General features: G+C 41.6%; 1 protein-coding gene across 1 annotated transcript in view; it reads right to left on the reverse strand.

The window, feature by feature from the left end:
- Window positions 1-17,750, reverse strand: part of tbcd (tubulin folding cofactor D) — a 240,637-nt gene that overhangs the window by 75,629 nt on the left and 147,258 nt on the right. The window contains exons 17-21 of the mRNA XM_080209036.1: window positions 16,377-16,462; window positions 11,460-11,540; window positions 9,160-9,233; window positions 2,865-2,982; window positions 1,495-1,555 (exon numbers count right to left, since the gene is read on the reverse strand). Coding sequence (XP_080065162.1) covers window positions 1,495-1,555; window positions 2,865-2,982; window positions 9,160-9,233; window positions 11,460-11,540; window positions 16,377-16,462 — 420 coding nt within the window. The remainder of the gene's footprint in view (window positions 1-1,494; window positions 1,556-2,864; window positions 2,983-9,159; window positions 9,234-11,459; window positions 11,541-16,376; window positions 16,463-17,750) is intronic.

Genomic DNA, 17,750 nt, shown 5'->3' on the forward strand with positions numbered 1-17,750 from the left:
GATTCTTTTTCTTTACAAAATTAACAAAGGACTATACATGCTTCCTTGCAATGCCAACAATTAAAAGAGACAAGGAATTTGATTCCTCAATGGAATGTAGAAGAATGGCGAGGCAGCAGCCTCAAGTAACAGTCTTGAATGCCAACACAGGACAGTATTGACTCAGGAAGAATCAGGTTTAGAGTTATGAATAAAGGCCTTCAGCATGCAAATATTCATTAACTATTAATTATATAGTATTAACTTCCATTTGAAACTGGCATCACTGTTGCACAGTGAAGAAAAAGATTTGGAAGGAAAGAGCCTAGCGCTTAGTGAGCACAAAATTCAGAGTTACCTCTAATGGGCTAGATTTTGTTGTAAAAACAAGTCTTTTTTTTACATTAATAACAGCATGTATTACGAAGACACCTTTAACATGTAAATTGGCCAGCAACTTGCAGTAAGGCAGATAATCACAAACTGCAAAACACCACTATGCTGCTAGTTTAATGAAATCGGCACCTCCCCATGATTTTCATGAAGTGGCTGCATTTGTACCTCAACAATCAATAAAATCATCACAGAAAGTTAAATAGAGTAGTGAACAGCATGAATATCCTTCCAGCAATGTGATCATTATTGATGACAGGGGCAGATCATTCAGACCATTGAGCTTGCTATGATATTGATCACACACTTGAATGCTTTTTACACCCACTACCCCCATAACCCTTTATGTCATTGTTAATCAGAAATCTCTGAATCAGCTTAAGCGTGCACAAAGATTGAGCTTCCACAGCCCTTTAGGGTAGAGAATTCCAAAGATTCAAAACTCTCTGTGTGAAGAAATTTCTCCTCACCTCGGTCTCAGTGGCATCCATCTTATTTTGAAATTGTGTTTCCTGGTGCTAGACTCCCCAACCAAGGGAGGCATCTTAACTGCATCTATCCTGTCTATTCTTTTAAGTATTTAGAAGGTTTCAATGAAATAACTTCATTTTTTGAAACTCGAGAATACGGGTCCAGTTTGTCCGACTGCTCTTCATAAGACAGTTCCGCGATCCCCAGAACAAGTCTGATCATCCTTCATTGCACTCCCTCCAGGCAATAATATTCTTTCCTAAGTAAGGGGATCAAAACTACACACAGTATTCCAGGTGTGATCTGACCATACTCCTATACAATTGAAGCAAGACCTCATTATTGCTGCACTCAAATCGTCTTGAGATAAAGGCTAACATTCCATTAGCCTTCCTAATAGCTTGTTCCACCTCTGTGCTAGCTTTCACTGACCTATGGACAAGGACACCCTGGTCCCTTTGTACATCTACACTTTCTAATTTCATCCAGCCACATTGCCAGCAAGTAAATGCTTCAAAGCTAAATGTTGTAATTTACGTTTTGCTAAATGATATGAAGACATCTCATAATAAAGTGAACATTAAACAGATATAGTCAAATGTAAACCAAACTAGTTAAATTAGTCGCCAAGTTGTATTGTGTGAATCATACCTTTCGATGAATGTTCTTAAGACTTTCCAGTGTATTCTCGTTGATATAGTCAGTCACTGGCCTGTCAGAAACATGACGCTATTAAACTGAATTTGAAAACTGACAAGATAATTATAATTTTGAGAGTATATGGTCTAATAATTGCTACTTATTTAATTTTAAAGGCTTTGCAATAAAGTCCTAATTATCAACAAAGTAATTGAAATATGAAGTGTAATTAACAAACAATTTTGCAATTAAGGATTGAAATTCTGCTGAGCAGTAATAAATTCAATCATAACCCGAGTGCCCTGTTGGAACGAAAGTGTTCATTTATTTAAACAGGCAAACATCTTTGCTCATCTAATGGACCACAGAATTTCAAAGGAACACACTGACACAATTATTATTAATACTTAGAATCAACAACACAGAGACAGGCCCTTTGTCCAAAACTGGTCCATGCCGATTAAAAAGTCCATATAAGCTAACCCCATTTGTCTGCATTTGGCCTATATCCCGCTAAATCTTTCCTTTCCATGTATGTGTCCAAATGCCTTTTAAATGTTGTCAATGTTCCTGCCTCAATGTCCATGTTAAATTGAGAAAGAACAAGGTAGTGCAAGAGAGAAATAAAAAACATAAAGAGAGAAATAGATCAAAAAGCAAACATAAACTAAAGTTGACATAAGTTTAAACCACAAGTTATAATAAAGCTTCAGAAAAGTATGACAATACTTGAGGCTCAAATTCTGAAAATGTGTTTTTGGGTTATTCGTTTAGTAGTTGGAACCAAAAACATTAATAGAACATAGAATATAGAAAAACTACAGAACAAACAGGCCCTTCGGCCCACAGGTTGCGCCAATCATATCCCTACCTACTAGGCTTACCTATAACCCTCAATCCTATTAAGTCCCACGTGCTCATCCAGAAGTCTCTTAAAAGACCCTATCAAATTTGCCTCCACCACCATCGACAGCAGCCGATTCCACTCAGCCACCACCCTCTGAGTGAAACCCGGGTCAACTGCTTATAAAGCAGCTATGCTCACCATTATACCACCATACTTATATATATTAAGTTGAAACATTCATTCCTACTGCTGTTATCACAGATATCCATTATTAATAAGTTTAACTAAATTATTACATAGAAAGTCTACTATTTATATTGATGGTTTTATTTTACTAGGACATGGAGATGCTAGCATTGGACTGGAGTGGGCACAGTAAGAAGTCTCACAACAACAGGTTAAAGTCCAATCGGTTTATTTGGAATCACGAGCTTTTGGAGCGCTGCTCCTTCATCAAGTGAATGGCTACTCAGTTTACTATAACATACATGAATTAATAAAAAGAAATACAAAGTAATGACCATTAATCTCATACCTGTTGTTCTCAAGAGCCATTTTATAGAGCGCATAAACAATTTCTGCACAAGCCAAGACTGCGCCATGACGAGTGTTCAAATCAATGCCTGTTGCTAAAGGTAACAATCGTGGCAAAGCTACGACAAAAACAGAAACAAATCTCATGTAAAACGCATAGGCACAAGGGCAAATTAGGCAATTAAGTATTCTTACATAAACGTTCGAAATGGGAAGATCAAATGCTGGAATTAGAAAGTATAAGAGCAGAAGAATGATGCATGGATTGTTAGAAATGTATCTACCTCTAGAATGTAGAAATAAATTGAAAATGGAGCACAGGTTTTTCAAGTTAGGCATGGATAAAAAAGTAGAAGTGGACAACCTTGAAATCAAGAAAGTTGAAATGATTGAACATTCAAACAGTTTGGCTGGAGTTAAACAAGGTGAAAGGAAGGTCTGTATTTGAGATCTAAAGGGGAAGTTGAAGAAAGATGACAGCGTCCAGTACAACACACGATTAGCACATTCAAAAAAAATTCTCTCAATAACTGATGCCTTCAACCAACCAAATATGGACAGCTAGTTCACATTTAGAATACTGTGCATAGTTCTGATAACATCATTATAGAAAGGACTATAAATTCGTCGATAATATGCAGTGTAGATGCCCCTGTGGATTCATCAGGTTCTCATCAAAGAAGAAAATTTACAGTTCTGAGGAAAAGCTTGATCTACCGGAGTTTACAATGCTATAAGGTTTATGTCAAAAATTATGAAGATTTTTGTTAAAGTACCAAAAATACTATTTCCTCTGGATGGTGTGTCAATGAAGAGGTGCTATTATTTTCAAATTGCAATTCAGAGTTTTGCAATTCAGAATATTAAATCACTGGAGGATTTCTAGCCTCTCACCTGCTCTTGTAGCCACAGTTTTTATATGGTTAATCCAATTTAGTTCTGGTCCATTGTAACCCCAGGATGTTAACAGTGGGGGATTCAGCAATAGTAATGCCATTGAATGTCATGAGGCACTGGTTAAAATCACTAGTTGTAAATTGTCATTGTTTGGAACTTATGTGACATGAATGTTACTTGCTGAGTTTGGATATCTATGGCTTTGTGCCGCAAATGGTGTGAAACATTGTGCAGTCATCGGCAAATATCCCCACTTTTGAACACTGGTTAGAAGGAAGATCAGTGATGAAGCAGCTGAAGGTGGTTGGGCCGAGGACACTGCCCTGAGAAACTTCTGCAATGAAATCTTTGTCCTCAGATGACTGTCCTTCAATAAACGCAACCATCTTCCTTTGTGCTAGCTGTGACTCCAACCACTGGAGAGTTTCCCCATTGGCTCCAGTTCTGCTAAGGCTCCTTGATGCCACGTTCGGTCAAATACTGCCTTTAAATCAAAGGCAGTCACTCACTTCTGCAGTTCAGTTCCTTTGTCCATATTTGAACCAAGGCTGTAAGGAGATCAGGAGCTGAGTGACTCTGGAGAAACCTAAACTGAGTGTCAGTCAGCAGGTTATTGCTAAGCAGGTGCCATTTTATTTTACTGTGCATAACCCTTTCCAGTACTTTACTGATGAGAGTAAACTAATGGCCAGTTGGATTTGTCCTGCTTTTTGTATACATGGCACACCTGGACAATTTTCCACATGGGTAGATGCCAATGTTGTCACTGCACTGGAACAGCTTGGCTAGGGTTAAGGGAAGTTCTAGAGCACATCTTCAGGACTATTGTTAGGATCCATAGCCGCTGCAACATCTAGCGCCTTCGGCTGTTTCATGATATCATGTGGAATGAATAGATGAAGACTGGCACCTGTGATGCTGGAGACATCAGGAGGGCCAAAATGGGTTATCCACTTGGCATTTCTAGCTGAAGATTGTAGCAAATGCTTCAGCCTTATCTTTTAGCTTATGTGCTGACATAATAGAGGATGGAGATAATTGTGGAGTCTCCTTGTCCGAAGTTTTTAACTTATCCACCACCATTCTTAGCTAGATATGGCAGGACTGCAGAACATAATATCTGTAGTAATAACTGCGGACCATTTACAAGATGCCTTGCATTCACTGGGACCCCATCAGTGCCGCTATTTGGAGAAGCATAGAATTACTGACCGGGACTCATAAGAACATAAGAAATAGGAGCAGGAGTAGGCCATCCAGCCCTTCGAGCCTGCTCCGCCATTCAATAAGATCATGGCTGATCTGTCGTGGCTCAGTTCCACTTTCCCGCTCTCTCCCCATAACCCTTAATCCCCTCTCTTATCAAGAACCCATCAACCCGCTTCTTAAAAATATTTAGCGAGGCAGCCTCCACCACTTCAACGGGCAGAGAATTCCAGAGATTCACCACCCTTTGAGTGAAGAAGTTCCTCCTCAACTCTGTTCTAAACCGCCTCCCCTTTATCTTGAGGCTGTGCCCCCTAGTCCTACTGTCTTTTTTGAGCGGGAAGAGTCTCTCCACCTCTATCCTATCCATCCCATTCATCATCTTATACGTCTCAATGAGATCTCCCCTCATTCTTCTAAACTCTAACGAGTACAAGCCTAGTTTATTCAGCCTCTCCTCATAGCTCAACCCCTTCAACTCCGGTATCAGCCTAGTAAGCCTCCTCTGCACTCCCTCCAAGGCCAAAATATCCTTGCGCAGGTGCGGCGCCCAAAACTGCACACAGTACTCCAGCTGCGGCCTCACCAATGCCCTATACAGCTGCAGCAAGACCTCCCTACTTTTATATTCAATCCCCCTCGCTATGAAGGCCAGCATCCCATTCGCCTTCCTGACCACCTGCTGCACCTGCAAGCTGGGTTTTTGCGGCTCATGCACAAGGACCCCGAGGTCCCTCTGCACCGTCGCCTGCTGCAGTTTTTCTCCACGTAAGTAATAGTCCTTCCTACCATTCTTCCTACCAAAGTGGACCACCTCACACTTGCCAACATTAAATTCCATTTGCCATTTCCTGGCCCATTCGCCCAGCCTATCTAGATCCTTCTGCAGACTCTCCACACCCTCCGCACAATTTGCCTTTCCCCCAATCTTGGTGTCATCAGCAAATTTCGACACCCTACACTCGGTTCCCTCCTCCAGATCATCTATATAAATGGTAAATAGCTGAGGCCCCAGCACCGACCCCTGGGGCACCCCACTAGTCACCAACCGCCAATCCGAATAGCACCCATTGACCCCCACTCTCTGCCTCCTATTTGACAACCAATCCTCTATCCACGCTAACACCCTACCCCCAACTCCATGTCCCCTGACCTTCTGCAATAACCTCTTGTGAGGTACCTTGTCAAACACCTTCTGAAAATCAAGAAAGACCACATCCACCGGCTCTCCTCTATCCACCGCCCTAGACACATCCTCATAGAACTCCAGTAAATTTGTCAGACACGACTTCCCTTTAATGAAACCGTGTTGCGTCTGCCCTATCAAGCAATTCCCTTCAAGATGCCTCGCAATTTCCTCCTTAATGACGGATTCTAACATTTTACCTACCACAGACGTTAAACTAACCGGCCTATAATTCCCCGCCTTTTGCCTGGCACCCTTCTTAAACAACGGCGTAACATTAGCCGTTTTCCAATCTTCCGGCACTTCCCCGGAATCCAGCGACGTTTGGAAAATAACCACCAAGGCATCCACTATAACCTCCGCCATTTCTTTCAGAACCCTCAGATGCATTCCATCCGGTCCTGGGGACTTGTCCACAATCAGCCCCCTCCAGTCTGTCGAGCACCACCTCTCTAGTAACAGTAATGTCATTAAGACCCTCCAGTCCTACCACCTTTCCATCGCTAACACCCGGCAAATTATTCACGTCCTCCTCCGTGAAGACAGAAACAAAAAAGTCATTCAATACCTTAGCCATATCCCCATCCCCTACCACTAGGTCCCCTTTCTCATCCTCTAAAGGACCAACGTTCACCCTAGCCAGCCTCTTCCTTTTTATATATTTATAAAAACTCTTGCTATCCTTTTTTATATTAAGTGCTAGCCCAGCTTCATAGCTTCTCCTACCCTCCTTTATCAACTTCTTTGTCAATCTTTGTTGACATTTAAACCTTTCCCAATCCTCTTCTCGCCCACTGCTCTTAGCTACTCTAAATTCCTCCGCTTTTAATTTAACACTTTCCTTCACCTCCTTCGTTATCCACGGCTTATTACCTCTCCTCCTACGGTCCTTTTCGACCATCGGAATAAATTTCTGCTGAGCACCAAGAAAGATCTCCTTAAAGATCCTCCACTGCTCCTCAGCAGACCTACCTTCCAACGCGCTCCCCCAGTCCACATTCGCCAATTCTTCTCTCATCCTACCATACTCCCCTCTATTCAAACAAAGGACGCGTGTCCGGGAACCCACTTTCTCCTCCTCCATCTGCAACAGAAACTCCACCATACAATGATCACTCTCTCCAAGAGGATCCTTCACCGCAAGGTCCCTAATTCTACCCGCCTCATTACATAGCACCAGATCCAAGATAGCTCGCTCCCTCGTCGGCTCCAACACACACTGTTCAAGGAAATTATCCCGGCAGCATTCCAAGAACTCCTCCTCGAGCCCACCTCGTCCAACATGGGTCAACCAATCAATATGCAGATTGAAATCCCCCATAACTACTGCCGTCCCATTCCTGCACGCCGCACTTATTTGCGCGTTAACAGCCCGCCCCACCTCCAGATCATTACTCGGGGGCCTATAGACGACACCCACCAGCGTCTTCCTCCCTTTGCTGTTCCTAATCTCCACCCACAACGATTCCACCCTCTGCTCTTTGGCTCCGATATCATCCCTTGCTACCACCTTGATACTATCCTTAATCAGCATAGCTACGCCACCCCCTCTTTCCTCCTGCCTATCCTTCCTAAACACTTGATAGCCCTGTACATTCATCTCCCAGTCCCTGTCACCTTGCAGCCACGTCTCTGTAATGGCCACCAGATCGTATCCATTTGTGTCGATCTGCGCCACCAGCTCATGCACTTTATTCCGAATGCTTCGTGCATTCAGATAAAGCGCTTTCATCCCAGCCTTCACCTGGACCCTATTTGCCGTAACGCCACCAATTGGGACATCCTCGGCCTCTTCCCTTACCTGTATCCTATCCTTAACTTTAGACCTCGTAACGTCACCTACCCTCGCGCACACCCCCCCCCCCCCACCCCCCCCCCCCCCCCCCCCCCCAATTAGTTTAAAGCCCTGTCTACAGTCCTCTTTACTCGATTCGCCAGCACTCTGGTCCCAGCACGGTTCAGACCAACCCCATCCCGCCCGAACAAGTCCCACCTACCCCAATACTGGTGCCAATGCCCCATAAATTCGAACCCATTCCTCCCACACCAATCCCTGAACCACCCATTCACTTCCTTTATCCTGTCAACCCTACGCCCGTCTGCACTCGGTTCATGCAGTAGCCCAGAGACGACCACCTTGTCGGTTCTACTTTTTAATTCCATTCCCAGCTTCTCATACTCCCTCCCCAGATCCTCAGTCCGCACTTTGCCTACGTCGCCGGCACCCACATGTACTACAACGACCGGGTTCTCACCCTCCCACTCCAGATTCCTCTGCAGCCCAGCTGCGACATCCTGTACCCGAGCACCAGGCAGACAACACACCCTTCTGTGCACTTTGTCACTGTGACAAAGGGCAGTGTCAATACCTCGATCTAAAGTTGCTGTCAGGTTCAGAGGAGGAATAATGGCAAATGCTGAAAGTTGCACTCTCATTACCATACAGAATCCAGGCCATAGGATTTCAGGAAGACAAAATGTGGCATCGTGCCAAAGCCTGTTCAAGCTTCTGAGATGTCCAATAGCAAAGCATTCGAGCACAGTTCTAGCATTACAGAAATTTAAAATCTGATCACCTTTCTGAGGAACAAATAAACTATTAAAACGTTAAGGAAAAAGAGAAGAGCAAAAAAGGAGAGATTGGATAAAACAGAAATAAATTCAGAGGCATACATTGTGAGGACAATTGAAACATACTATTAGGACTAGAATATAGATGTGAATGATCTGGTTAACTTGAGAGGGATAAAATTTGACATTGGACAGAATGAATCAATGGAGCACGTTCTCTAATAACATCAAGGCTAGAGTTGAAAGTTACAGTATTTTCTGTGTGGGCTCACGTTGACAATCAAACTATCTTTCAACTGGGAATTCCTTTTGGCCAAATGCTATTACAGTACAACAGTTTTACAACTCTACATCTGATCAACTATTAACATCTGTTGCACTACTGTAATAAATACTATTTCCTTTAGAAAGAAAGTATGTTTTATTGGCCACTCACCAATATTAGCCATGTATTCTGGTGCATGTGGAGTAAGATTATGGAGGGTCTTTGCAGTAAGCTCGCGAATGGCACTGTGAAAACATAAGATCTATACATTACATTACCGAAAATCATGTTTCAATCTCGAAATCAAACCACAAAAATATTCTGGGAATCCTTTTCACAAGGCATATGGATGTCAGACTGTATAGACAGTGCAACTGATTGTATAATACTGTATGAAAGTAAGATTGAAGCTGGTGAACCACAAAATTGAACACACTGCTTCAAAGCTTTTTAAGAATAAATTACAGATAAACAATGGCTCACAAACAGCACTGCTGGATTAAATCATTGTCTCTCAATGCACTGAAAATATGCACCAATTTACAGCTGCAAAACTGCCAGAACAGAAAAAGCACCGACTGTTTGCACTTATCACAACGTAAAAGAACTCTGTCACCATACAGTGTTTATTCTTAAAGTGAATTTGAGTCTTGAAGGAAATTCTCACCAACCATCCTGCCAAATTTCTCAACAGCCAAGAAAAAAAAGTCAAATCTGACCACCTACTTTGTTTAGTTGGCCACCTGCTACGTGTTTTTGATGAGCTCATCAAAACCCCACAAAGGAAATAAAATGACAGCTTTTTACTTTGATGGCCTGATCTCCTCCTCAGGCTAAGGAGCTGCAGCATATGTTTTAAATTCTGACAATGAATGGATCACATCAATTAAACGAATGTTTACAAGTTTGAAATCTTTAAAATATATAACAAATAAAAGTCAAAACCATGTATTTTCTGTGAGTGAATGGATTTGAATTAACTCCTAAAGCAATGCAAAATTCCAGCACTCAGCATTCTTGGAGAATGACCTTCCACCTTTTATATGCTGAGAAACAAAGTAATTCCCCATGTTCCAAACAATATCCATGTATTTATGCCACCAGCTTCAATCTTTGCACTAGCTTTGCTTATTTGCTTCTGCACACATACTGGGTAAAATCATGAGCACACTCTCGTGGTGAGTTTGGTGGTCTGGGAGGAGCATTTAATCAGGTAGGTGAGGATACAACCACTTTCTCATCTCAACCCCAATTATGTCCATGGTGAGAAGGCCTGCAGATGATTTTCCCACTAATCCACAACTGAAGTCCTTAATGGGGCAATTCATGCTATCACCCCATCAATGGCATGTTTTCTTGGAGGTTTTTTTGAATTCATTCGTGGAACATGGGTGTCACTGGTGGGCCAGCATTTATTGACCATCCCTAGTTGCCCTTGGAGGGCAATTGAGAGTCAACCACATTGCTGTGGCTCTGGAGTCACATGTAGGCCAGACCAGGTAAGGACGGCAGATTTCCTTCCCTAAAGGACATGAGTGAACCAGATGGATTTTTCCAACAATGGTTTCATGGTCATAGATAGATTCTTAATTCCAGATTTTTTTTTATTGAAATCAAATTCCACCATCTGCCATGGTGGGATTCAAACCTGGGTTCCCAGATCATTTGCTGAGTTTCTGGATTAATAGTCTAATATCACTAGGCTGTGGCCTCTCCACGGGTGCCAGGGTGGATAAGGCAGCGGGATCTCTTTTTCAATGACACAGTGCCTCATTAAAGAACCAGACATTGAAAAGGAAGGAGAGCCCACTGACAACCACCCCCCTGCTTTTGCTACCAAACCCTCAAACCCCTACCTCTCCCACCATCACTCACCTGACCTAGGCCCGTCAGTGACCTGAGACCCTAAGTGGTGACCAGGTATCCCACTGGCAGCAGTCACCTCCTCCCACATGGCACTGTTGTGTACAGAATAGCTGCTGATCTCTGATTTAACTGTAGCACTTGGACAGGCCCTCCACTCCCAAAGTCCTTGATGCTTGGGAAGGCCTGCTGTTGGCCTATTAATGCCTGAGTGACATATGTTATGGTGTGCTTTCTGAAAAAAAAGCAACACAGAGGCCATGCTCGCTCTCCAGCCAGCAGCCAAGACCTCATCGTCCCCACAAGATTCCACCCATTATTTTCCTACAGTTTTGATCCCACTTCGAACGAATACTGCTCATCATTCCCAAATATAAAAATCTTTTCATCATCAGAAAACATATATAATTGCACTTTGCTTACTCAGATGAATTCACTGATGGTAAGAGAATAAATTAGATATTTATAGTGCAGTTTATCCATCTTTGGCTAGCATCTATGATTACCTAACTAATAAAGAAACAAGAATGAACCTCCAATTGTGTACTCACCATATACCTTCACCAAAATCATTTCAATGTATAAACGGTTCAAAATCATTCTCCTACCTATCCCAGTGGTTAAATTTTTTTTGTATCAGGTGATCAATCAATGGTTGCGTATATTCCGGGAATCCAACAATGTATATACTGCAGAACAGAGATACAGACAAAGACAATCAGTTACTGCTTTACGCAAATAGAATCTACTTCTTCTATGCCAGAATAGTCAGGATTACTTATAAGATGATGGGAAGTGTATTACGAAGGCTGGTTAAAAAGATGTTCCAACAGCACGTGCAAATATTTCAGATTTATGGACAACACTTCATTTAATATTACCGACACTTGCGGATGGAACAAATACAAGAAATTTAATGCGAACAATGAAAAACAACCTTTAGTTGTTGCCATAATTAATGATTTATGAGCAGATTACATATTATTTGAAAATCAAATCCCACAACACATAATGCAAGTAGAGCTTTTTCATTTCATTTTCCTTTGTTGCAATACCCTGTAGATTCCAGTGATTGATATTGTATACCTTTTGCAAACATCTGCAATGAACCACCATCCCTAAACTAAAGCTAACATGGAGGTTGACTATGATCCATTACAAATATATTCAATATTTTGTACATATAGTACCATATTTGGCATAGATATTTGGCTAATAATATTCTCCTGGCCCATCAATGGACAGTAAACTTGCATTTAAGGACATACCCTATGACTCATATTTGAAGATTGCATATACGTAAATGGAACCATATTCTTCAAAAAACATGATGTTAACGTTATGGCTCAGCTATTAAGACAGAAACATCAGCTGTATGTACCTTATATGAGAAATACACATATTTAATAAAATGAGTATTAATAGCCAATTCTAAAAGGTATTGAATTTATCATAAAAAAAGGAAATAATAAGAGACTACTGGTTTAAAGAAGGGATTCTTTCACAAGTTAATCTTTTCACAAATATTTTTGAATATGTGGTTATAACTCAGGCCTGTCAATCAGGTTTTGAATGCTACACAGCAAGACTCTGTTGTATCTTTACCATTGGGAAATATTATTCTTAAGGGAAAGATGAAAATCATTTTTCACTCTGAGCATCATGAACTCTCTTCCCCAGACAGTGGTGGAGGCAGGATCATTAAATATTTTCAAGACAAAGGTAGCGAGATTCTTGACAAGGGAGTCAAAGGTTATTGAAGGTGGGGGGAATGTGAAGTTATGGTCACAACCAGATCACCAATGATCTTATTGAATGGTGGAGCAGATTCAAGGGGCCGAATGAACTACTGCTCCTGCTCCGAATATCTTCCTTTTTTATTTGAAGCCCAGGTTCCTCAACAAGCTGTCTTAACAGGCAGAAGGTAAACTGAGCAATCCTTGTTTCTGTTTGTATAAATTCATAATCGTTTCACGATTATAAATACAAGGCTGCAACTTGTGCTGAACAACCTGATTAACCAACCTTTGATTTCTAATCTGCCCACAGAGATAAGAAATCACTGAGCGTATGAATTAAAAGGAAGTGAAGACCTTAAGGTCCAAGCATTCTCAGTTTATCCATAAGAGGCTGTAACTCCTGCCTATGCTTACTCTCGGTTGAGGCCAAAGCAAGTGGCGAAGGGAAGGGTTGGGAATAAATTTTGACCAATTTCTGGGAAATGTCTGGTGAGAAATGCTGGATTGCTCAGTTAATTGAATGGTGGATTTACAAACAGACTTCCCATCACACTTGGAACTTGGGTTTGAATACTGGTAATGTTTAGTCAACTTTTAGGAGTTGAAATAAAAATAAAGACCACATCTCAGGAAGTGGGCAGAAAACAGAAGAAACCAAGGATTGTGCAGTGCTTCCCATGCAAATAAACCCCATTCTGGAAAAAATGACACCCAACAGTATTCGTATATTTCTCATTATTTGTGTTATTCAAATTAATACTGATCCCTTGGCCAAATGCTTTGAACTGCACTGTGTAACAAAAAATATACACAATTCATAGAGGAACATTTTGCTTCAACAATGTCTTTCATATGATTGCAATTTAAGGGTCAGAATTTAAAACTTGAGTCATTGGGGATCAGGGAACCAATCCAAGTCAGTGAAGATCTGAATTATGTGGTAAGTTTGATTTTAAGTGGTATAACATGAGCAGCAGAATTGAAATTTTTGAGATGGCAATTGTGGAACAGACATCCTGAAGATCTGTATAACCTCTATTCTCAAAGGGATCAATAAACAAAACTGCTTGTAAATCAGTTTCCCTGTTGAAATGGATCCTAATTGTTTCCACTGCAAAGCCAAATACAAGTGTATAAACTAGCCCATATTGATGAATATATTGCCACATTCTACATTAGATTATGTCGGGGCAATGGAACAGTGGCCACAGCTGGGTCTGTCTGCAATCAGCTGAGTAGACAGCAACAGATGACAGCCTCAGAACAGTGGGGTCAAGGTCACAAAGGTTGGTCAGGTCAAAGGGGTGGTTGGTGAGATTGGGAGTGTTGCTCTGAGACCAGCCATTGTCACTGAGACCCACCCCAATCCCACTCAACCACCCCTAACACCTGAAAAGGGCTCCTTTAGCAGAATAATTGGCCTTTGGGTGATGTGGGGGATTGTCCTCCACATTTCCCCTTGCTGACATAATGTCATGGTGACAGCAAGGTTACAGGCACTCCAATCCTTACCTTCTCCTCCTTAATATTTGACTCTCTATTCCTATTTCACTCCTGCAAACCCCATAAGAATCAGTGCCAAATGTGCAGAAATGTTACCATCATGACACCACTGGTCTGGGTAAGTCAAAATATTGCAAGCTGCTAATTAATGTTCAGCATTTTAAAAAACTAACTTGGTAATCACAATTTCGTTTTCAGGCTGTCACTGTCATATGTAAAAAGGGCTTTCCAAAGTAATTATAATATGAAACAGTCAGTCAGACATATGTGGTACAGTGGACATGTTTGACCTCAGAGCACATGACACTACTCATTAATTGCAGCACAAACAATGGTATTTTTGGCTAGCTCTATATAACATACAGCCTGGATGTCTGGCATTTAAACAGCTACCCTATTATTACTGAACAGGTTGCAAGATGATTGTCTCCAATACCTCCATCCCTGTAAACATGTCAATGAACACCCACTTCTCAAACAAGAGCAAACTAGATAAAACCATGTAAAACAGGGGGAAAGAAACTTGAATCTTGCATCAAATCTCTGGCATTTCAGTTCAACAAATCAAGAAAGAAACATAAACGGATAGATTCTGGATTTTTTTTTCTGCTACATTTATCCATCTGCAGATTCACTTTTACTGTACATTTAAGAAGGCACTCCTGTATCAAATGGCACACAGTAATCAAAGGTATGGCTCCCATGTAAATAAATTCGCCTTTGTAATATCAACAGCAGAGTTTATGGCCATTCCATAAATATTTACAGAGGCAGCCTTTTGATTTCTTGTACATCTCCCATTGCTATGCTTGATATTATAAATGTTTAATATAGGTTGGCAAAAATCAAATTAAAAAGAAATGGTGTTGAATTCTACCATTTTTCAAATTATTCAGTCCACAGGTTAAGTCAACATGCGTTGTTCAGGTGCAGTGCAATAAAGTTTTTTTTAAAATTATCCCACCCCTATTCTTTCTTTTCCTCTGGAAGGTAATGAATCTTTGTGGTGTCACTCCACAGAGATTAGCAATGTTCCAGTGCCTCAATCAGCTCACCATTCTTCATTCTGAATGCTAACACAGGGGGCAGGAGTGAAATTCAAAAGACCGTTCCGACTAAGTGCTTTGCTCTGCATCAGATTCTAATTTAACTGCCAGGGTCAGATGCAAATAGTGTACACCAGAGGGACAAAGTGTTCCATTCCTCAGCATTCAGAATAAGGAACACTGAAGTTCAATTCAAGCATAAAAATAATAAAAACACAAGCAGCAGTCCTTCACTGGCCTATTACATCTGTTGAATTGGGCCTAGCTAGAAGAGTAGGATCTACATGTAGCATATCAAAGTACAGCTGGTTGAGGGCAAAGTCGTTCCTTGGGTTAAAGAGGAGAAAGAAAAAAAAATCACGATATCGTATCACACAATATTGCATCTGCATGGGCAAGGCTGAGTACAGTGAAATATTTTCCACATAAGTAATCTGCCAATCCTCATTACTTAAGGGTGGCTATTTAGGGGAGATACTGGGTGCCAATAGCAGATATGGAATCAAAACTTATGGGCAGCAAGGTGGTGCAGTGGTTAGCACTGCTGCATCACAGTGCTAGGGACCCAGGTTCGATTCCCGGCTTGGGTCACTGTCTGTGCGGAGTTTGCACATTCTCCCTGTGTCTGTACGAGTTTGCTCTGGGTGCTCTGGTTGCCTCCCACAGGCCAAAAGACATGCTGGTTAGGTGCACTGGCCGTGGTAAATTCTCCCTCAGCATACCCGAACAGGCACCAAAATGTGGTGAATCAGGAACTTCCACAGTAACTTCATTGGAGTGTTAATGTAAGCCTTGTGACTAATAAGTAAACTTTAATTTTTTTTAATTGGAGCACAGAAGGAGATCATTTGGCCCATCAAGCCTGTGTTGGCTCTTGCGAAAGTTAACCCCATTGCCCCACATTTCCTTGACATCTGTGCAAAACCTTCTCTCAAATATTTATCCAATTCCCCTTGAGAGCTACACTGAATCTGTGTCCCCTACCCTATCAGACAATGTATTCCAAATCATAAAACATTCACTATGTGCGTGAGTCTTTTAACAATCATCTTAAATCTACGTCCGCACGTTATTGACCGATCAGTCAGTGGTTATTTACTCATTAGTTACTACATTCAGCAATAAGGGGAATTCTAAATCTTAAGTAAGAGTTTCTCTGTGCTTAATATGTACTGCTGGCAAGATTCTATACATTACTGGCAGCATTTAGTCTGAAATTCAAACCTTGAGGAGTTACCTGATATTCAGAAAACATTTAGTCCGATTTCCAACAGCAAAATAGTCAGCTGCAGTGAGGATGTCAATGCCATGTGGAAATGTACCCTGGAAAAGATGTAAATAAAACTAATTACCCAGTTTCATTCAAGAAATGACAATGAAAGATGCAGGTTAACTGTTGTGATACCTTTTATGCAAGTTTTTAAAGATACAGTACTCTTTGAAATTTGTTTTATTTTACTTTCATTCCAGCAAACTGATCTTCTTGACGTTAACTGCAGTATGAAAACAAGTACATGCATGGCATAGCCCTTTTATAAGGATACGAATATATCCTCATAATTCATATAACCTCAATGTGGAATACCTCTCTACACAAAATAACAGCTCTGAATAAGTACAACTTCGCATAAAAAATTGCAGATTTTGTATATTGTGTTTCTCCTTCTGAATTGTTTTTCCACTCTCAGATCTTGGATTTTCAAATCTTTGGCCATGAAACACATCAAGAAAAGAAAAGGAAAGAGGTAGTGAAAAAGAGAAATGCTAGTGTACAAGCGGAAGGGATATTAAAAGATTGCCTGGTTCAGGAACACCATATAAACATTAAAACTGGAACATGATGGATCTGTGCTACCAAAATGACCACTGATCAAGAGAAAACATTGGAAAATCTCAGCAAGTCTGACAGCATCTGTCAGGAGAGGCGGTGAAGTACGTGCCCCCATGCTTGTTTTTGGACAGTATTAACAAAACCTGAGCTCGGATTCTCTCGAGCAGCAGGGCTGGGAGACACCAACGGGGGGGCCTAAAGACTCCAGCCAAGCTTGTTCCACAAAGATTAAGAGTCAACCCATTTCCCCAAACTAATAATCACCACCTCGGGATGACCCAACAACACCCCCATGATCGCTGGCATCAAAACACCCCTCCTCCCTGCAATACAGGAACCTGCCCCCCCCCCCCACCCCACCATATCCCCACCGTGTGGGCACAATCCCCCATCATCCCATTCCCCCACTCCTCCAAATATCGCCAGTCTTCCCTACATAATGGGAAGCCCCCAGTGGGACATCATTGAGACCCATTCCCACCTCTTGGCAGCACTAATCTGGCACTTCCCTCTGACACTGTCAACATGCCAGCCCTTGGTTATCTGGGGGGCTACATCTTGGTTGCTGGAGAGCAGTAGTGATTCCCGGCTGTTTGACCGGGGGAGCGGGGATGCGGGGGGTGGAGTGGGGAGAAAAGTGTTAAGCGGTTTAAGAATATTCACAACTAATCAGATTCACGCCCTTGATGGACTTAGAACATAAAACACAGAACACTACAGCACAAACAGGCCCTGTAGCCCACAAGTTGCGCCGATCACATCCATTCCTATCAGGCCTTA

This window comes from Carcharhinus amblyrhynchos, chromosome 21 (genome assembly GCF_965287045.1).
Source record: "Carcharhinus amblyrhynchos chromosome 21, sCarAmb.v2.hapA, whole genome shotgun sequence".
Classification (NCBI taxonomy): domain Eukaryota; kingdom Metazoa; phylum Chordata; class Chondrichthyes; order Carcharhiniformes; family Carcharhinidae; genus Carcharhinus; species Carcharhinus amblyrhynchos.